General features: G+C 49.2%; 2 protein-coding genes across 3 annotated transcripts in view; one reads left to right on the top strand and one right to left on the bottom strand.

Annotated features, from left to right (window-relative positions):
- The window catches only part of LOC133398027 (RELT-like protein 1), a 7,894-nt gene extending 3,269 nt beyond the window's left edge, over nt 1-4,625 (bottom strand). Inside the window, exons 1-4 of one of the 2 annotated variants that reach the window (XM_061669594.1) lie at nt 4,537-4,625; nt 3,763-3,993; nt 2,278-2,508; nt 223-294 (exon numbers count right to left, since the gene is read on the bottom strand). In XM_061669594.1, the coding sequence (XP_061525578.1) occupies nt 223-294; nt 2,278-2,508; nt 3,763-3,787 (328 nt within the window). In that variant the 5' untranslated portion in view covers nt 3,788-3,993; nt 4,537-4,625. The remainder of the gene's footprint in view (nt 1-222; nt 295-2,277; nt 2,509-3,762; nt 3,994-4,536) is intronic. The other variant, XM_061669595.1, reaches the window with a different exon arrangement.
- A 503-nt stretch (nt 4,626-5,128) lies between these two features.
- Nucleotides 5,129-19,605, top strand: per1b (period circadian clock 1b). The gene is made up of 20 exons (XM_061668794.1): nt 5,129-5,281; nt 8,681-9,335; nt 9,411-9,664; nt 9,863-9,984; nt 10,066-10,267; nt 10,372-10,566; nt 13,225-13,303; nt 13,448-13,554; nt 14,029-14,182; nt 14,259-14,532; nt 14,623-14,731; nt 14,826-14,988; nt 15,065-15,180; nt 15,256-15,402; nt 15,857-16,213; nt 16,609-17,387; nt 17,531-17,717; nt 17,835-18,048; nt 18,129-18,279; nt 18,617-19,605. The coding sequence occupies exons 2-20, from the start codon at nt 8,974-8,976 to the stop codon at nt 18,908-18,910; spliced, it is 4,266 nt and encodes a 1,421-aa protein (XP_061524778.1). The 5' UTR covers nt 5,129-5,281; nt 8,681-8,973; the 3' UTR covers nt 18,911-19,605.
- Nucleotides 19,606-21,229: the final 1,624 nt, after the last annotated feature.

Here is a 21,229-nt window from a genome sequence, read left to right as displayed (position 1 = left end):
GCTTTCCAGGACAACACGGTTTCGGGACTGTGCTGCGCTGCTCTTCTATAGGCCACAGAACCGAATAAAAGCTTGAAGCGCTGACCCACACAATCAATAAATGGCCCATTGAGAACTGGCAGGATATTAACCGTCAGCGGTGCCGCTTTTTTTTCCTGTTAAAAACATGCATGCAACTCATCACCTTCGAACGCAAAACATCACAAAGTGAAAGGCACGTACCTTCATTTTTCATGATGAAATGGACAATCTGTCCCACTGTGTCATTGTTGTCACTGAGGGTGTCATTTAACTCTGTGAGCAGGAAGAGAGAGGAGAGGGAAAAAAAAAAAAGATTGAACACTTGTACAACGTGCTCCCCGCTATATCTGCCCTTATAGTTTAATTTTTTTGGTTTTTACAGTCAAAAGTTAGATTCAATTCACAACCAGCGACAACCACCGCAAGTACAGTTTTCAACGGTTCTCGCCCAGCTCGTCTGTGAAATTCCGTTGTTGTAAACCACTGCAATGCCTCACGGATCCTTGTAGATGGCGGTGTTGTATCTGTAAATAAACGACTATTCTGCCATCAAAAGCCCTTTCTCGGTCTTGTTTTTGTAGTTTGAGGTGTCACAGAAAGCTTCAAATAATATTAATAAAGTCTCTGTTCTGTTCTGTTTTAATCAGTTTAAATGAAGAGTAAAACTATATATATATTTTGAAATGTATTTATATGTTGTCTATAATCGCAGATTTTCACCTAATGCAGTGAAATATCCTTTTCGAGCCCACTGGACGCTGATTGTCACCAGACTCCTAAAGAGAGCAGAAAACTCCCCCGGGACGGCGATCTTGTTTCTTGCTTCCTGCAACATCTACTGTTTCACGTAAGAAGGCGGGGTAGGCGGGGGGGTAATCGGGTCCATGTGAAATGCAGTGGGGGCCCAGTGACGTTCCAGGGAGTATCCCGCGTGGGAATCGCACCAACGAGGAAAGGCCTGCCACAGCATCGTGTAAACATGAAGATTCATGTCTTCGCACAAGGAGAAGCTTCACTTTGAAACCGTTTACAGGAAGACGGAACCAAAAGGCTCGCACTCACTCGCTCGCTCGCGTGACCTCGCCGTCACCCAATTGGAAAATCCAAAGTATCTCGGCGGTGACTGAACTCAACGGCGGCATGAATGCACTTCCTGGTGCTCCAAACAAGTCTTTGTAAGATGACAAGTCAAATATGTGATGATGAGCGTCCTCCGCCTCCTGGCGTCACAATCACACGCCATGATGAAACTCACTTCCTGGAATACTTTTGTTACTGTACTTAAGTCGATTTTTTTTTTTTTTTCCCCCAAGTATCTGTACTCTGTATTTTTGACCCTGTCTTTTCACAGCCTAAAAGCCGGCAGATTCGGAATAAGCACATAATGTACAAGTAAGATGTATTCTTGCTTTTTTGTCGGTTCGTTCAACGCGTTTGCAAAGCTATGGGAACTGGTTTTCGACAGCATAAAAAGTCGAGCCGATACGAGCTGGCGCTCGTTTTAAAAAGATTTATAAAAAAAAAAAAAAAACATGCAACATGTCATGTGATTCTATTCCATGTGTAAACAAGTTGTTTTTTTTCCCCCTCCATTGTGTCAACTTACCAAAACACATCTTGAATATAACCTACTGTAAAAATTCATTTTTACATTTGTACATTTTAGAGTCTGTACTTCCCCCCCCTCCCCCCTCCCCCCTCCCCTCTTTTCCTGAAGCGCAACAGTTGATTCTGCTTAAGTGGAGCGGGAGCACAGTGGTGCCTTAAGATAGGAGTTTAATTCGTTCCGCGGCCATGTTCGTAACGCAAAACAAGCGCAAATAACTTTTCTCATTGAGATGGCAAAAAAACAAAAAAACATTTGTCGTGTATTTTAATGAGGAAAGGTAGAACTATATTATACGATATAAAAACATACAGGAATGACATAATTAAATCATATGATCTGACATCAGTACAGCACTAATATTAGTTGCTCTTTGAAGAGGATAAAAGCGGTGTAGTTGTTTGCTTTGTTTTACGTTTAGTATGACAGTAGACTTCTCCTTCGAGTGGCGATAATTAGCTTGGAGCCTCTTTTTTTTTTTTTTTTTTTTTTTTTTTTTAAAAAGAAGTGTTAATTATTGGCCAAAGTGCTGCTTATTGCAAAACGACGATTGGCAACTCCAAAAACTTTCAAAATCGATTCCCTCGTATCTCAAGGCGCCGCTGGTAATTACAAACAGTTACTGTGCATCCATGACTCAGTTTCCTCACCTCCGCCCAGCTCCGCATCCTTTCCATCTCCGTCGTACGCTTCCTCCACTTCGTCCTCATCCGGCACCTCGGTCGTGGTGCACCGGTAGCCCTTCCTCTTGAGCACGTGGCAGATGACCACACCCAGCAGCCCCAGGAGGAAGAAGACGGGCACCAGCACAAACGCCGTGTAGTCCGGGTTGCCTCCCCCCGCGCCGCCATCCCCTTTCCCGGGAACTGTCGTCTGACTCGCTGGAGGACCAAAGGAAAGACGGGGTGAGAGCCGGCAGTAACCGGAGACGTGCGAGCGGCACAATCTGGAGGTCAACCTCACGGAGGAACAGACGGAAAGCAGGTCGAAGGCCACGTACGGTGGAAATCAATGAAATCAAATGAATGTGGCCTGTAAACTGTACAACGCAACGGAAACAAAAGATTTGAATGGTGATGGGGAAAATAAACACCTGAAATAATGCGGCTGCACAAAGCGCACGCACCGGCGTATCAATGGGGATGCGGCTTTGTTCAGTATCGACCAATCACCTTCAAACTCGCGTGAAACGCGAGTCAGCACACACATCGTTTAAAGTGCCTCTGAATAACCTAAATAAACTTTAGATATTCTAGTTGGCTTTTCCTGATTTTTTATTTTTTTTTTGCTCTCAAGCAGATGTCTGAAATAGTTGTGCCATTTTTCTGCTATTTTGAACTGTCAGCACTCAACACCACGTGTCACGATAACAGCCCAAAAATAAAAAAATACACCTCGGTTTCATTGGATCATAACAAAATCTCCAAAACGAGGCAAAATGTGTGGAAATTAGCCATGAACCAATTAAACTGTTCCTTTGCCAATTAAAAAATTGGCAAATGAACAGGGGTGTGTCGACTTTAAATGCAGGCTTTTGTCCGATAGCAAACCGGACCATTTCACACACTCATGTGAGCGCTTCCATTGTTATGCGTCCATGAACCTTCCTCAGATCAGCACAATTGTTTACTCGGTGACCCTCCTGTGACCGCTTTGTGTCATCAGTATGTCGTAACCAGTCTGGCCATAGGAACACCCTCCCAACTGTGCAAGTGAAGTTTCAAGAGATGAATCGCATTCTTAACAGCGCAAGCAATCCAGTATTTGACTATTTCGAGAGTTCAAAGCGGGCCTTTTGCTTCCAAGACAGAAACATCAATGGCACATTTTATTTAGGGAACTCAAATTCCTTCACTCAGCACCATCGATTCCTGTTCTGTCAAGTAGTGATCACGAGCTTCCCATCAATCTGCTGCTGCACACCGCATGTATGCAATCTTTGGATATTCATCCATCCATTGTCTCCCTCTTATCTTTGGATATGAACCCGCAAAAATCCACTTTTTCCAACCGGGGTCAAACCTCCTGCGCCACGATGCACCTTTGCTGCAGCAGAGGCAGTTTATCGTAGGCAAAGGCGGCTAACACGCACGCCGAGGAACAAAGCCTTCAGATCGGATACAATCACCACCTACCCGTGAGAACCGCCGGGTCGTCCATGGATGGAAGCGGCGGCAGGTGGCGGGACGGTGGCGAGGTTTCTGGCAGCCGAGCCTTGGAGCACCGCGGTCATAGACGCACAACCAGCCGAGCTTGAGGAGGGACTTTTATTTTTTTACCCAAACATCAACGCACTTCCTGATTCCTCAGCAGCGGACACGCCCTGCTCTTAAAGGGACAGGCACCAAGCTGAGAGGCCTTTACGGCTATGTAAAAAAATAATAATAATAATTAAAATAAAAATTAAAAAGTGGGGAAAAGCATGGATTTATTGGCACGATGGCTTAAATTGCATAAGATATCTGTTTCAAATAAAACACTCTTTCGTAGCAAGCACAAAAAATGTGCCAGGTCATAAACCAAAAAAAAAGGATGCTTTCTCATGTGGAAACGACTCCAAAATAAGTTTGCTATTCTGTCCAAAAAGGCTCCGAAGGTAGATTTATTCAGAATATAACGCAGGAAACGAGCAAATCACTTAGCAACCAGCAGGTGGCGCCAGACATCAATGTACTGCACAGTAATCCGCCAACTCAATCGATAACACCTCTGATAAATCCACGATTTACGTGCGAGCTGCGATGAATTGAACCAATAATATCACAAGATAGGAACCGAGCCATGCCCGTCGAAAACATTTTTGAACGTGAAAAATAAAGATCATTAAAACCATGAAAGGACAAAATGTCGCCACGTATGGAAGGACACTAATTATTATGGTGGCTCCGGTGTAATGGTATATGCGTTACCTATTTACCGCGAGGCGTGGCTGGAAGTGGCCTACATCTGCACTGTTTACAGCCACAAGAAGCACCCACACCGCCTGCCACGTGCTTGTAAACAGGGGGAACAGAACAAATGACGTCGGCGGCTCAGAGCACGTTGAAATGTGTCTGCACTGCCCGTAAGTGCGCCTCGAGACGCGCAAGGGAAAACGCCCCTGAGGCATCCATGCACAGAAATCGGCGAACGCTAGAATGTAGATACTTGTAGTTGTTCATTAAAAGAAAAACAAACTGCATGAAAAGGGATTTGTGTGCATTAAAACGGAGGACCGGCCCCTTGTAAAATGTGTTTGGGCTTCACATTTCAGGTATTACGGTAGAAGGAAAGCTCATGGCCCCACGTTTCCGCGCTGCTGCGAAATGAACACAGGAGCAGGCAGCTTGCAACGTGACTAGCGAGGCCTCGTGCTGGGGCCCCGCCCCTCCGTCCAATGGAACGGGCTCCATCGCTCGTGTGGGCGCGGCCAGAGTCCCCACGACATCCAATGAGAGCGTCGGACCCGGCGGTCCGTGCCTCGTCACGTGTGTCCCTGCGCGTACACACTGCTGTCGGGGGGTTGGGGTGAGGAGGACTCGAAAAATGTCGAGCGATAATACACACTGCTTGGAAACATTCGTGGCATTTTGTCGGGAGATACTTCAACGGGGAAGACACTGATATATTGCAAACGGAGTTTGTTTTTGGTTTTTTCTTCCAAAAAAAAAAAAGGTAAGTTGTCGAACTTTTGACTTCGGGTCTTCTTGTTGGGCTGGCATGCTAACCTGCTAACAGTGTAGTAATCGGTGTAATAGCAAATGTACTAATCACAAATGACAAAGGCATCGTTCGATTCAGCAAACCGATTCATGTAGACACAATATTCCTCGTTATTTATTACATATTTATTAAGGCATTGTTTCATCTGGAGAGTGCGTAAACCAAATGCCGCAGATGCCAGATATTTCTGGTGGATATTGAACAGAAAAAAAAATGGAAGCGTTGGACTGAGTTTTTTTTTAAATGTTATATTTATGCGCATTTCATTTTCACTGCTTTATGATGTCTTAACACGTCGCGCGTTGATCGTTTCCACTGCATTTCAGAGTCGCTGGGAAAACCGTACATTTATTTTGTTTGAGTTAATTATTAGTGAATGCGATAGTCCTCAAATTCCCCACACCACATAGCACACGTTGATGCTGCTTTCTTGACATTTAAAGGTACAAAGTGGACTCTTGACACAATGTGGCCTGCATTAACAGTCAGCTTTAAGAATGGAGCAGATTATTTTCACTAAATGCTGTGCAATACTGTTGTCTATTTTGGAATCTGGTTTGCACTTTTTACATCGTTCAGTAGAGCCTGGGTGGGGGGGTGAGACCAACTTTATTGTTTCTGATTGCTTGAGTTGTTCATCTATTGGTGGACTTTGCATGCTTCTAAACCAATCAAATGATGTGGGGGGAAAAAAATCAACGTTTAAAATCTCGAAATTGACATGATGTCAGAGGCGCTTTTAGGATCTTGTTCAAAGATTTGGATGCTGACCTGGGATCAGCGGGCGCACGCAGGCGTGCCGGGCGTGGGGGCGGAGCTTCCAGCAGCCAATGGGAAGTGGAGAACGCTGCGGCGCTTCTCCCATTGGCCTGGGAAGCCGGCCAATCAGGAGCCGATGTGCCAGTGTGGAGAACAGTGCCGCGTACACGTGCCTGGTGTACACGGCGAACGGTTGCTGATCGCAACGTTAGCGATCGGCGGATGTCACGGAATGTACAGAGCCAAGGGAAAGCATCCATCTTGGATCATGACCACATCAAACTCTACAGAACCATGTATCTCCTGGATGTGCTCACATGGACGCGCGCGCCCTGCCACTCTGCAGTCTGACTTGTGTACACTTGGGAAATGTGTCACAAGTCAAGTGTCATGCTGTGATATCAGCATGTGCCTGTGTCTCACACACAGATAGTGTCTTATCACTTTATGGCCATATGAAAAACGTGTAAGAAACCGTGTCAGCAGGCTGACAAAGGGAAGGTCTAGTTATTTTTGGGCATCGCAAACACACGCATATCAAACAGACATCAGAATCATCATCTTTATTTGCCAAGTATGTCCAAAAAACACACAAGGAATTTGTCTCCGGTAGTTGGAGCCGCTCTAGTACGACAACAGACAGTTAATTTAAAAAACACTTTGGAGACAGAAAGACATTGACAAAAAAAAAAACAGTCACTGAGCAGTAAAGGGTTGCTAGTTATCTGGTAATGCCGGTAATTTTTTTTAAATAATTTTTTTTTGTGGGGGGGGGGGGATTAAAAATAAATAAATAAATAAAACTAACCTACTAGCATTGATTCAAATCCAGACCCGGCCAAAAGCGAACTCAGTTCCTGCTTTGGGCCTTGCGACCCCTTACAAGCGGATTCAAGATACAAAAGTGGAGTTTGACTATCCAAAATGAACATTTTGAATATCAAAAATGTCTTTCTGACGAGTTGTAATGACATTTGGAATAGATGGAATTTTCCATTCAAGATGTAAACATCAAGATAGAGACATCTGTAATCCAGTTTTTCGTCAAAACTGAATTAAAGATATCCGAAACGTCATTCCGCCCTAGAACAAATGATGTCATTTTTGCCAATTCCTGTGTATGGCCTTTTGTCATTTTTTTAGAGGTGCAGCAGTTCGTTTGATTAATCAACAACTAAGTGACGATGAAATCAATCAACTATTTTAATAATCAATTAACTCATTCACTGCCAGCCTTCCCAGTCAACATGGATATTTGACTTCTGAAGCCGTCAATGGCAGTGAATGTGTTAATCGTTAGAGACATTGCTTAACTCCTCAGAATTTCAGCCTCCATGAAAGCAGGCTGATTATCTTTGTGTCCAATCAAAATCAGACATTTGCAAACATCTGTTTTTAATTTGGAAAACAATGGACAACATTTTTTTGGGAAAAAAAACAACAGTTTGTCTCCTTATTGCAGGTACCTCTGTTCAGTTACATCATGACAGGAGAAATTTGACAATGAATGATCAATAGTCAATATTATTGGGCGATATATAGAGGGCCCAGAAATAAAATTTTGCCTGGGAGTCGCTGTCAAAATCCATTCTATCGGTCCGGGTCCACATTGGACATGTGCAAGTATTACACGTTGCATTTCCGGTGACTCGTTTACGTGGGTGGGTGTCATGGCGGTTGGCATTACGGCCTCATCATCCTTTGCTTTGACCCGCCGCCGTGTGCGTCTTCACCACGATCGGTGGGAGTCGGCATGGATGACGGCCGGCCTCCACTCGCGCGCCCCTCCCCCGCTTGCATATTTCCCCGGCCGTACTCACTCATTCGCCCAACTGTCCGGCGAATCACGGCAAACGCTTTTTTTCTTTACCGTGTGGAAAAGTTATTTTGATGGTCTGCCAGTTTACATGTCACCTCTCTGACACCGTGACACAAGAGGAGGCGTACACGCACCAAATTCTGCATCTAAAGCTGGAGTTGTTGGGTCATGCAAGTGTACAAATTGGAAAGGAGTGACGCCAGGACTGTCGTCTTCCGGTTGCGTCTGTAGGCTTTAAGGGATTACGGGGCGTCGCCTTTACTGAAGGAATAAATAGCAGGCGACTTGGACTTGCGTAGATGGTGTCCAGATATACACCTGAGGATGCAAACCTCAGGCAGATTATCTATTACAGAGAGTCCCTCCAGTTTGTAGTGATTGTCCTCTGGGTCAAAGTGGACTAAGCCATGACGACAGACAAATGTACTATTTAATTTAGACACTCTCGCACGTCCACCTGTTCTATAATGAGATGCAAGCATACGCATTTGCGGCTCGAAAATTGGGGCAGGCTTTATATTCTCAAAACCCTTTTCATTGCCGTTAATCTGGGCAGAAGGGCAAGTGTTCCGAACCGCAGTGTGAAATGTGTCACAGCCGCAGTTACTGGAGGCCAACATAATGTGAAACAATCTTGTTTTCTTCACTCCAGTCCTTGGCAGATAGCATGCCAGACCACACTAAGCAATGTGTAATAATGCGTCCCGGAATATGAAGTCCTCGCTTCCTTTGTCCAATTCTTTTTTTTTTTTTTTCTTCTTCTGTCTTCTTAGGTGACCTTCGCATTGCCTGCAAACACGTCAGGAGGTGAAACTCTCCCAACTGTCGGACTGGTCGTGCCAAGGCTTTTCTGTGTGACAAAACAAAGGGGTCCGACCCCGAAACTTAAAATATTATTTTTTGCACAAAAAAACATGTTTTTCTCCCCTTAGTTGATTTCACAGCACAGCCGTTAGCTATGATTCACTTGTACGTACATAGTAATCCCACCTAAGCAGAAGCTGCGTTGAACTCGTTCTTCGGCTGACACTTCCAGAAAACGCCGCGAGCCTCATCCTAGTCTAGTATGAGTTATGACATCTCTCAATCAGCGGCCAGCGGCAACGCCCGGGGGCGAGTGCCAAGGGCTGCCGAGAAGGACAATGGCCAGGGGGATGACTCGAAAGGGCTGAACGCTGCGAAAAGCGCCAGCGCCAATGTCCTCGCTCCGGAGCAGGGCAACGGCGGTGGGTCATCCCCCAGCGAAGGATCCGGAGCCGGGGATCGGAGGGGGCCCAATTCGGACGACACGGACGGCCTCTCCAGCGGGAATGACTCCGGCGAGAGGGACACGGGCTCCCGCGGGCGCCAGTCCACGCGCAGCTCGCACAGTTCGTCCAATGGCAAGGACTCGGGCATGATGATGGAAACCACAGAGAGCCAAAAGAGGTAGGCTCGCAACTTTATAAACCGCAAAGCGGAAGGACGCCCACTGTGATTTGTAACAACCGCCGCCCTTTGCAGCTCCAACTCACAGAGCCTGTCTCCTCCAAGTGGCTCCCTGGCCTACAGCCTGCTGTCCACCAGCTCCGAACGTGACCCGCCCTCCACCTCTGGCTGCAGCAGCAATCAGTCGGCGAGGCTCCAGACCCAGAAGGAGCTCATGAAGGCCATCAAGGAGCTCAAGCTCCGCTTGCCAGCTGAGCGCAAGTCCAAGAGCCACTCCAGCACACTAAACGCACTCAAATACGCCCTGCAGTGTGTCAGACAAGTCCGAGGTGAGATCCCATTTTACCTTGTTTTAGCAGATAGATAAAAAGAAACTTTAGTCATCCTTTGAAGGGAATTACATTGTCACAGCAGCAATAGTGACACTTCTATTAATAATATAGAAAGACCCGACATGACCTTGAATTCTAAATCTCAGGATCGTTTTACTCAGCACTGATGTACAGTTTGTTATTTTATGCATGCAGCCAACAAGGAGTACTATCACCAGTGGAGTGTGGAAGAGTGCCACGGGTGTAGCCTGGACTTGTCCGCCTTCACAATCGAGGAGCTGGACAACATCACCTCGGAATACACCCTGAAGAACACAGTAAGTTTATACATCAGAGAACAGAAACTCATCAGTCCAGTTTGAACGGAATGGCTAATTGGTTGCACTCCATCCTCCCAGGACACTTTCTCAATGGCGGTATCGTTCCTGTCTGGGAAGGTCGTGTACGTGTCACCTCAGGGATCGTCAGTGTTGCGCTGCAAGCCAGAGTGTCTCCAGGGCACCATGTTTTCGGAGCTTTTGGCTCCGCAAGACATCAGCACGTTTTACAGCGGCACGGCGCCGTGCCGCCTGCCCCTGTGGGCCTCCTGCATCGGATCCGGTGAGTTGGGGGCCCGGCGGCACTAGTGCTGCTCGTGCAAGGACAAGTCAAGAATGTCTTCATTTGGTCCGGCGATTGTTTGACCGTCTCCGTGCTCCCCTCAGCCTCGCCCGCTATGGACTGCACTCAGGAGAAGTCCATGTTCTGTAGAATCAGAGCCGACCGGACGCAGCGCGGCGAGATGCGCTATTATCCGTTTCGCCTGACGCCCTACCAGCTTACCATCAGAGATTCAGATACTGCCGAGCCGCAGCCCTGTTGCCTGCTCATCGCAGAACGGGTTCACTCTGGATACGAAGGTACTATTTACCTCTTAATTCTCAAGTAGAGCTAGCCTAATCTCTTGTTCCCTAGCTAAGTATTAATGTGTGTTCTCGGCGGATAACGACCGAGCCCTGCTACTTAATAGCTAAAAAGTCGACGCCCCACTAAATTTTTTATATTTTCCTAGTTCAAACCATAAACCTACCACAAACCGACAACCCCAAAACACTTTGATATCATTTCAAACGCATCTTACAATGTTACTATTACTATGAATGGCTTACAGGTGATTTTGAAAAAAGATTGGGGTTTTAATAGCCAATGAGCAGTAGTCTAGTCCATCCATCCATCTTATCCGAGGTCGGGTCGCGGGGGAGGCAGCCTCAATAGGGAAGCCCAGACTTCCCTCTCCCCAGCCACTTCCTCCAGCTCTTCCGAGGGGATCCCGAGGCGTTCCCAGGCCAGCCAAGAGACGTAGTCTCTCCAGCGTGTCCTGGGTCGTCCCCGGGGTCTCCTCCCGGTGGGACCTGCCCGGAACACCTCACAGTGAGGCGTCCTTAACAAAAGCCCAAGCCACCTCATCTGGCTCCTCTCGATGTGGAGGAGCAGCGGCTCTACTCTGAGATCCTCCCGGATGACCGAGCTTCTCACCCTATCTCTAAGGGAGAGCCCGAACACCCTGCGGCGGAAACTCATTTCGGCCGCTTGTATCCGGGATCTTGTTCTTTCGGTCACGACCCACGGCTCGTGACCGTAGGTGAGGGTAGGTACGTAGATCGACCGGTAAATCGAGAGCTTCGCCTTTCGGCGTAGCTCCTTCTTCACCACAACTGACCGATGCAAATCACTGCAGACGCTGTCCGTCTGTCGATCTCTCGTTCCATTCTTCCCTCACTCATGAACAAGACCCCAAGATACTTGAAATCCTCCACTTGGGGCAGGATCTCATCCCCGACCTGGAGTGGGCACGCCACCCTTTTCCGACTGAGGACCACGGTCTCAGATTTGGAAGTGCTGATTCTCATCCCAGCCGCTTCACTCTCGGAGAGTTTGAGATCAGATCACGGCTTGATGAAGCCAACAGAACCACATCATCTGCAAAATGCAGAGATGCAATACTGAGGCCACCAAACGGGACCCCCTGTACGCCTACAAATTCTGTCCATAAAAGTTATGAACAGAATCGGTGACAAAGGGCAGCCTTGGCCAACCCTCACCGGAAACGAGTCCAACTTACTGCCGGCAATGCGGACCAAACTCTGACACCGGCCGAACAGCCCGTATCAGGTGGTTCGGTACCCCATACACCCGAAGCACCCCCCACAGGACTCCCCGAGGGACACGGTCGAACGCCTTCTCCAAGTCCACAAAACACATGTAGACTGGTTGGGCGAACTCCCATGCACCCTCGAGGACCCTGCCGAGGGTGTAGAGCTGGTCCACTGTTCAACGGCCAGGACGAAAACCACACTGCTCCTCCTGAATCTGAGATTCGAGTTCCCGACGGACCCCCCTCTGCAGCAACCCTGAATAGACCTTACCAGGGAGGCTGAGGAGTGTGATCCCCCTGTAGTTGACCCACCACCCCATTCTGCCAATCCAGAGGCACTGTCCCCGATGCCCACGCGAGGTTGCAAAGGCGTGTCAACCAGAACAGCCCCACAACATCCAGAGCCTTTAGGAACTCTGGGCGAATCTCATCCACCCCCAGGGCCTTGCCACCGAGGAGCTTTTTAAGATAGGAGAGCCCACCTCAAAGACCCCGGACTCTGCTTCCTCATGGGAAGGCGTGTCGGTGGAATTGAGGAGGTCTTCGAAGTATTCTCCCCACCGACATAGAACGTCCCGAGTCAAAGTCAGCAGCGCCTCATCCCCACAATACACAGTGTTGATGGTGCACTGCTTCCCCCTCCTGAGACGCCGGATGGTGTACCAGAATTTCCTCGAAGCCGTTCGGAAATCGTTCTCCATGTCCCCACCGAACTCCTCCCACGTCCGAGTTTTTGCCTCAGCAACCACCAAAGCTGCATTCCGCTTGGCCAGCCGGTACCCATCAGCTGCCTCAGGAGTCCCACAGGCCAAAAAGGCCCGATAGGACTCCTTCTTCAGCTCGACGGCATCCCTCACTGCTGGTGTCCACCGCAGTAGTCTAGTCACGACACCAAAATTCTGACTGTGATACTACCTGCGTAAAGTACTGAAACAATACCACGGCAAAAACTTAAAACATCAATAAAATCTGTGGAATCTTGCCGTAGTGTTGTTGCATGTAGCCACGGAGGCGTAATGAAGTACACTAGTCTACCGCAAATTGCTGATTTTGCGAATCATGAAATGTGAATATGCAGGGCATTACTGGAATAAAAGCATGCTAAGCAGCAGTCAGCAGCATGTTTTCATGGTGGCTGTGAGGCATGGATAATGATTCTAATGTCACACTAAGCCAGCCCTCACAGCGCCAGAATGATTAAAAAAAAAAAAAAAAGGTTCAGTCTCGAAAATGTCATGACTTCACACATTTTCCTCACGCAGTAGCAGAGGCGACAACAACAGAACGCATCTCACCGATTTAAAATACGCTGATTAATTCTGAATCATCTCGTATCGAGCATTGGCTGCAACGTGTGACATGTGAGCGCTCGACTTGTGTCTCAACATGCCCTCACCCTTCTTTGGCATCTTCTCCCCATCAGCACCTCGAATCCCTCCAGACAAGAGGATCTTCACCACCAGTCACACTCCCAGCTGCCTCTTCCAAGAAGTAGACGAGAGGTCAGTTTCCTAACCTTTGATGACCCTGTCACGGCTGTGCTGCCTTCTGCCGCTTCGCTTGTTTGGCAGAGATGTACTTTCTACCCTTCCAGTTCCATCCCGTTTTGTTTTTGTCACTTATTGATGCATGATCCGCATATGCAGGGCGGTGCCGTTGTTGGGATATCTGCCACAGGACTTGGTGGGAACCCCGACCCTGCTCTACATCCACCCTGACGACAGGTCCACGATGGTGGCCATACATGAGAAGAGTGAGTCAATTGCATGTTTTGAAATTATTCGTAAGTTCTCATGCATAATACGCGCTTGAGTATAAGACACACACACCCTTAAATCGCATTTTTGCATCTGTATTTTCCTTCTACCTTTGTATAATACACAGCCCAGAATTGCTGGTGTCCATGCTCAAAAATTGAAAAAATTATCCGCATAGTAATTTGTATTTTCTTAGGGTTTTTCAAAGTTCTCTGAAGTAAACAGGAAATACGTTCCTTTGCAGATGCGCCAAACAAAACAAAAGTTGAAAATGCTTACCTTACTCTGTGCGCATGCGCTGACAAGACCGTCGAGTGAAGCAGTTACTGAGTCCAAGGAATTAGAATTATCTTTCTTACACCTATGTATAATACCCACTCTCATTTGTTATTATTATTTTTATTTTTTTTGTTGCAAAAAAGAAATTAGAAAGAAATAACAGTAATCGTCTCAACGTCTTCTCCCTGCAGTCTTTCAGTTTGCTGGGCAGCCGTTTGAGTATTCACCGTTGAGAATGTGCGCCCGCAACGGGGAATACTTAACCATCGACACCAGCTGGTCTTCCTTTGTCAACCCTTGGAGCCGCAAAGTGGCCTTCATCGTAGGGCGCCACAAAGTCCGAACGTAAGCGAGTGCCACTTACAGACCGACTAAAAGTGGCTGCACATGAGGCTCAACGCAGCGATCTCTCCATTTCCAGGAGCCCACTGAACGAGGATGTGTTCACGGCGCAGGGCTGCGAGGGCCGCACCACCACGCCCGACATTGTGCACCTCAGCGAGCGGATCCACCGTCTCCTGGTGCAGCCGGTACACAGCGGCGGATCTCAGGGTTACAGCTCGCTGGGTTCCAGCGGGTCACGGGGCTCGCACCACTCACACTTGCAGTATCCCAGCGCCTCGGCCGCCTCCTCCAGTGACAGCAACGGACCCGCCATGGACGACGCCGCGGTCGCAGTCGCTTTACATAAGCCTGTGAGTTTGAGGAGGTCGCCCGATTTTCACTCCAATGCCATGCAAAGTCCAGTGAGCTAATATTGGTTGTTGTGCACTCGGTTGTTACAGATGACCTTCCAGCAGATCTGCAAAGATGTTCACATGGTCAAGACAAACGGGCAGCAGGTTTTCATCGAGTCTCGAAACAGGCTGCCGCCCAGAAAAAACACCGGCACAGGTAATGTTTAAAAAAAAAGACAGTTGATATAAATCACTTGGTGGGGGGGAAGCTGGGAAAAGAGGATCCAAAGTTGTGCATTTGTGTACTTTAGTTGCCACAAGGAGCCTGAGAGCCATCAACGGTGAGCCCATTGGAGGCCTCGTCTCTGACATGACCAAACCACTGACGGATCTGGTGCCTGCACCGTTTGTACAGAAAGAGTCCCCACCTGGATATTCCTACCAGCAGATCAACTGTTTAGACAGCATCATAAGGTAATCATCAGAATTCCACCAATCAGGTTTATTTCCTGCCCATCATTTGACATACGCACTGACCACATCGCTCCAGGTACCTGGAGAGCTGTAATGTTCCTAATACGGTCAAAAGGAAGCGTGGCTCCTCATCCGGGGCATCAGCTTCTGATGAAGACAAACAGCAGCAGGAGGCCGGCGGAAACGCCAAAGGTTGGTGGCTGAATTCCTAACGTATGCACCTGTACAAGTGGCGTTCGCGTTACACCTGTCACCTTGCTCCTGCAGGTGCGTCAGTTGGCCGGGGAAGCGAACCCCCTCCCCTGCCCCCGCTGACGTTGGCCATGAAGGCGGAGAGCGTGGCCTCCGTCACATCCCAGTGTAGCTTCAGCAGCACCATCGTGCACGTGGGAGACAAGAAGCCGCCCGAATCAGGTTGGACTCATTCACTTGACTCACCCAGTTTAATTTGTTCCACAACCAAGCTTCAATGTACACGTATATTTTTTCCCCATTGAAAGTGTTAATCTGTTCTAAAAAAACAGAAAAATAGCACTGCATTTTAAAAAACGGCTTTATAAAGTGCAATTACTGTACGTGCTGTTGTATTTGTGAGTGCCTATAAGGGGAGTGGCCTATAGAGTGAGTCAGGTTGGCGGGTTTGTCTGCGTGTGAGCGTCGGGACGTGAGTTGTGGCCGACGGCAGCTCCTTGCGATTGTTCTCATTTTGTATCCTTTTTGCGCTTAGGACTATGTCCCATTCAATAAATGGCGGCTGTGGCTCTCCTTGCCCACATGCGAGGGCATTGGAGTCCCTAAATTGCTCCAATCTTTTTATACGTAACGAACATGTTGTCATTTTTTTTTTTCCTGTTTGTTTGTTGGACAGACATCGTGATGGAAGAGGCCCCAACCACGCCAACGCACGCCCCTCTTAACCTCGCTCCAACTGCGCCGTCGAGGGGCCCAAGTCACATCTCCGCTCCTCCGCCTCCCCCTCCCCCTCCTCCTCCGCCCATCGCACCGCCACCTCAAGCTACGCCGCCGACTCAGCCGGAGAGGGACAGCCGGCACGGCGCGGGCGGCCGGCTGGGTCTGACGAAGGAGGTTCTGTCGGCGCACACGCAGCAGGAGGAGCAGGCCTTCCTCGACCGATTCAAGGACCTCAGCAAGCTGCGCGTGTTCGATCAGACGGCGTCTTCGACCGTGCGTTGCCACACGCCCGCCGGCAACCCTCTGGCGCGAGGTAGCTTGACTGCATTCTTAAGTTTTACGGCAAATGGCAATGGGTTTGATTGAAACTGGAGGCCTGGGCATCAGCTGGCACTTGAAGAGACACTTACCCGACTTAAGACCACAATTATGGACACTATCAATTCTATACTGTAACGCATTATAACGTACATCTGGAGCAGTTCAGAAGTTACCTGGGCCAGCACTCCTAATTCAGACTAAATTGACATGGCAACACATACAGACTGAAATCTGATTTGACCAAAAATATCCAACATGCACAGAGAAAATGAAGAGAGTAGACTGTTGGACTATTTTATGAACCAAATATTAGAATTTAGTTTGTAAATGTATGTCATTGCTCCTGACCTCCCAGCACTGGATTAAAACAAAGTGTGTTTCCCTCAGGGGTGCGTTGCTCTCGTGACTACCCGGCCGCAGGGGGCGGCTCCAGTCACAGACGCGGTCGTGGCGGGAAAAGGCTCAAGCACCAGGAGTCGCCCGAGCAGCACAGCTCTCTGGGGCTCGCTGGGATGCACCGAGACCCCAGAACCAGACCGGCGGCCGGCCCGCTCAACATGCCGCTCGGAGCCCCCACAAACTCCTCCTCCTGGCCGTCCGTTTGCTCTCAGCCCAGCATTCCCTCGGCGCCGTTTGCACCCGGCATGGTTCCCATCTACCCGGTCTACCCACCGCTCGCTCAGCCCTTAACGGTCCCAGACCCATCACGTTTCCCCCCTGCCCAGATTGTGCCCCCCATGATGGCCTTGGTTCTCCCCAACTACATGTTCCCTCAAATGGGGGCGCCCATATCTCAGCAGTTCTTCAGTCAAAACTTTAATTATCCCAGCTCCGCCCCGGCCCCAGCCCCGGCGCCGGTCCCCGCGCCCGTTTGCAACCCGGTCTCCATTCCCGGCATGGGTGCGGCATCTCGTAGCAGCACTCCCCAGTCCTGCACTCAGGCGCCTGCTGACCGCGAGGGCGCAGAGTCGCCCCTCTTCCAGTCCCGATGCAGCTCCCCCCTCAATTTGTTGCAGCTGGAGGAGTCACCGAGCAACCGGCTAGAGGTCGCCACCGTGCTGGCGGCCTCACAACAAGACACGCCCTCCGTGCAGGGGGGTCCAGCAGGGGTGCAGGGCTCGGCCAATCAGAGGAACGCAGATGACAACGCCAAGGAGAATGAGAATGTAAGCACATTGTTCCTCCGCTGTATCACGGTTCACCCAACGCAGACACGCTACATCGAAAAATCTCTCCATATTGCAAATTTTAGCAGGTGAATTTGTAACATATTCTCCTCAGTCACGGTTCACGTGTGCTTGCGTCGCAGGTGGAGACCAACGAGTCCAACAACGACGCCATGTCGACTTCCAGCGACCTGCTGGACCTGCTCCTGCAGGAAGACTCGCGCTCGGGAACCGGCTCCGCCGCGTCTGGATCGGGGTCGTCGGGCACCGGGTCCTCGGGTTCTGGCTCTGGCTCCAACGGATGCTGCTCCTCTGGCACCAGTGGCACCAGTTAGTATATTTTTCAAGTATATTTTTCAAGTATAAAGGTGTTTTAAAGTGTGAGGGAAGGGTAAAAGTATTTTTTTTTTAAATCTCATCCTGCTTTTTTAATTGGTGTCCATCTAGGTAGCAGCCAGGGCAGCCACACCAGCAAATATTTTGGCAGCATCGACTCATTAGAAAACGACCACGCCCGCAAGCAGCCAGCGGGGGGCGGCGGAGGCGCTGGGGGGGACGGTGGCGAGGAGCAGTTCATCAAGTGTGTCCTGCAGGACCCCATTTGGCTGCTGATGGCCAACACAGACGACAAGGTCATGATGACCTACCAGCTGCCTCTCAGGTACGGCAGTCCGACAAAAGGATCGGTTCGGTCACGGGACGACATCGGATTTAACGTCACCTCCCTTTGCTGTGCGACAGAGACGTGGAGGCGGTGCTGCGTGAGGATCGCGAGGCGCTGAGAAGCATGCAGAAGCATCAGCCTCGCTTCACAGAGGAACAGAAGAGGGAGCTCAGTCAGGTGCACCCTTGGGTGCGCACGGGACGCCTGCCCAGAGCCATCAACATCTCTGTGAGTTCGCTACTCTTTACTCCCACGCGCACTCATGTTATTGCAGACTCGCGTAGAAATTCGTTGGTGCGACGGCGGCGAGCCATGAGGGAACAGTTCGTAAAAGACATGACATTCATTCTCATCCAAAAAAGACAAAGCGCAATGTGGCGACTGCAAAACAGAACTGGCTAACACAACAGCACATAAGTCACAGATGCTACAATGTAGAATGTGATGACGGCTGAACCCAAATAATGTTAAATGTTAGCCACAGTGACATAGCACTTGAAACTCTTAGGATAAGACTTGAGACTTGCACATATGAGTCAGACGCGTTTCTCTGCTCTCTTCCCAGGGCTGCGGAGACTGCAAGTCTCCCACGTCGCTCCCCCACGCCGCTCCCTTCGACGTGGAGATCCACGAGATGGAACTGTGCACCGCGCTGCAGCCGCAAAAGAAGGGAGCCGCAAAGGTCAAGGGAAGCTCGTCGGAGGCGGCCATGGATGAGGACGACGAGGAAGACGAGGGGGGAGAGCAAGGAGGCCAAACACACGAAAGCGGCCGAGTGGCAACCGCAGACAAACTCAGAGCGACGTCAGGGGCGGCGGAAGAGAACGCTCCTCCGTCACAGTCTGACATGAGTCACTGAGTCGGCGGCCAAAGACGCAAACATAAAGCACTACTTTGTATCACTTTTAACGTGGTATCACTTTTAACGTGCGCCCTCTTGAAGTCAACACACAATGACATCATGAGGATGAAGACAGTCGCCGTGTTTCTGAGCACTCAGGTTTTGGACTCCGACGACAACAAGTGAGACGTCGTGGGAGCCATATTTATTTCATGTGGAAGACGCGTCACAAAAAAGGCACCTTCTACGTACGGATGGACATGCTTCACCGATGTTCTGCGTGACCTTCACCTTTGTGAATGTGGCTGGGATCCGGCTTCTCTATCGCTGACGATCACGTCGGCTGCTTGTGTAAATAAATAGGACGCTCAATGTACAGCGCAGTGGAAGACGGGCTGACTTTAATTTTGTAAAAATGTGTATATTTTTATATATATTCATCCCCTGCAAATCTAGAGTGGTGCGGTAAAAAGAAAGGGAGAATGTGTGGCAAAGTGCTTCTTTTGCGAGAGGCCCAAAACAAAAAATAACTCCTGATCACTTTTTCCCTCTTTGTCACTCTCTGGCACTGTCGTGGTCATGTGATATTCTGCTTCATGGCGTCGCTGGTGTGCAGGATTTGGTTAATATTTTTGTGAAATTCTTTGTACAAAAAAAAAAAAAAAAAAAAATGACAATAAAAGGACTTGAAAATGTGATTGTCTTTTTCCTCTCCAGTTAAATTAGCTGCAGGCTCTTTCTTCGCAGTGTCCGGCACGAGCTGGAAGCTGCTGTACTTGCTGCAAACCTTCTATTCAGAATCAGAATCAGAATCATCTTTATTTGCCAAGTATGTCCAAAACACACAAGGAATTTGTCTCCGGTAGTTGGAGCCGCTCTAGTACAACAAACAGTCAATTTACAGAACACTTTGGGGACATAAAGACATTGACAAAAAACAATTGTGCAAAAAGATGCAGAGTCCTCTAGCACTTAGAGCAGTTCGAACGACTAATATTGCAATAGTCCGGTGCAATGACCATTGTGCAAAGGGCGCTGAGACTTCAAGGAGTGTATGCGGTTTAAAGTGACGAGTCATCTGGGACAATGTCGGTTGTGCAAATGTTACAGATACTCCTCAATCAGTGTGCAAATGGAGCAGATGCTACTCTGGCATGAGTGGCCAGTATATGCAAATAGTGCAGCATGGCGAGACAACTACAGTGAGTGCACAAGTAATAAATAATTGGCCCCACAGAAATGTGACAACGAACTCAAGTCAAAAAATTGCCAGCTTGTTGTAATGGAATTATAGGTTAGGTGTTTAAGAAGTTGATCGCAAGAGGGAAGAAGCTGTTGGAATGTCTACTAGTTCTAGTTTGCGTTGATCGGTAGCGCCTACCTGAGGGAAGGAGCTGGAAGAGCTGGTGACCGGGGTGCAGACGGTCCGAGAGGATTTTGCACGCCCTTGTCTTAGTTCTGGCAGCGTGCAAGTCCTCAATGGTGGGTAGGGGGGTACCGACAATCCTTTCAGCAGCTTTGATTGTCCGTTGCAGTCGGAGTTTGTCCTTTTTTGTAGCAGCACCAAACCAGACTGTGATGGAAGAACACAGGACCGATTCGATGACCGCTGTGTAGAACTGTCTCAGCAGCTCCGGTGGCAGGCCGTGCTTTCTCAGAAGCCGCAGGAAGTACATCCTCTGCCGGGCCTTTTTGAGGACGGAGTTGATGTTGTTCGCCCACTTCAGGTCCTGAGAGATTGTAATTCCCAGGAACTTGAAGGTCTCGACGGTTGACACAAGGCAGCTGGACAACGTGAGGGGCAGCTGTGGCGAAGGATGCCTCCTGAAGTCCACGATCATCTCTACCGTCTTGAGCGTGTTCAGCTCCAGGTTGTGTCGCCCGCACCACAGCTCCAGCCGCTCCGCTTCCTGTCGATATGCAGACTCGTCACCGTCCTTGATGAGGCCGATGACAGTGGTGTCATCTGCAAACTTCAGGAGCTTGACAGTCGGGTTCGCTGAGGTGCGGTCGTTCGTGTAGAGAGAGAAGAGCAGCGGAGAGAGGACACAACCTTGGGGCGCCCCAGTGCTGATGCTGCGTGTGGATGAGGTTGCCTCCCCCAGCCTGACCTGCTGTGTCCTGCCAGTCAGAAAGCTGTAAATCCACTGGCAGATGGCAGGTGAGACGCTGAGCTGGAGAAGCTTGGTTGAAAGGAGTTCAGGGATGATGGTGTTGAACGCTGAGCTGAAGTCCACGAACAGGATCCTCGCGTAGGTCCCTGCACTGCCGAGGTGTTCTAGGATGAAGTGCAGTCCCATGTTGACTGCATCATCCGCAGACCTGTTCGCTTGGTAG

This window comes from Phycodurus eques, chromosome 23 (genome assembly GCF_024500275.1).
Source record: "Phycodurus eques isolate BA_2022a chromosome 23, UOR_Pequ_1.1, whole genome shotgun sequence".
Taxonomy (NCBI): Eukaryota; Metazoa; Chordata; class Actinopteri; order Syngnathiformes; family Syngnathidae; genus Phycodurus; species Phycodurus eques.
Note: the sequence above shows the minus strand (reverse complement) of the source record. Positions and strands in the feature narration are given on the sequence as shown.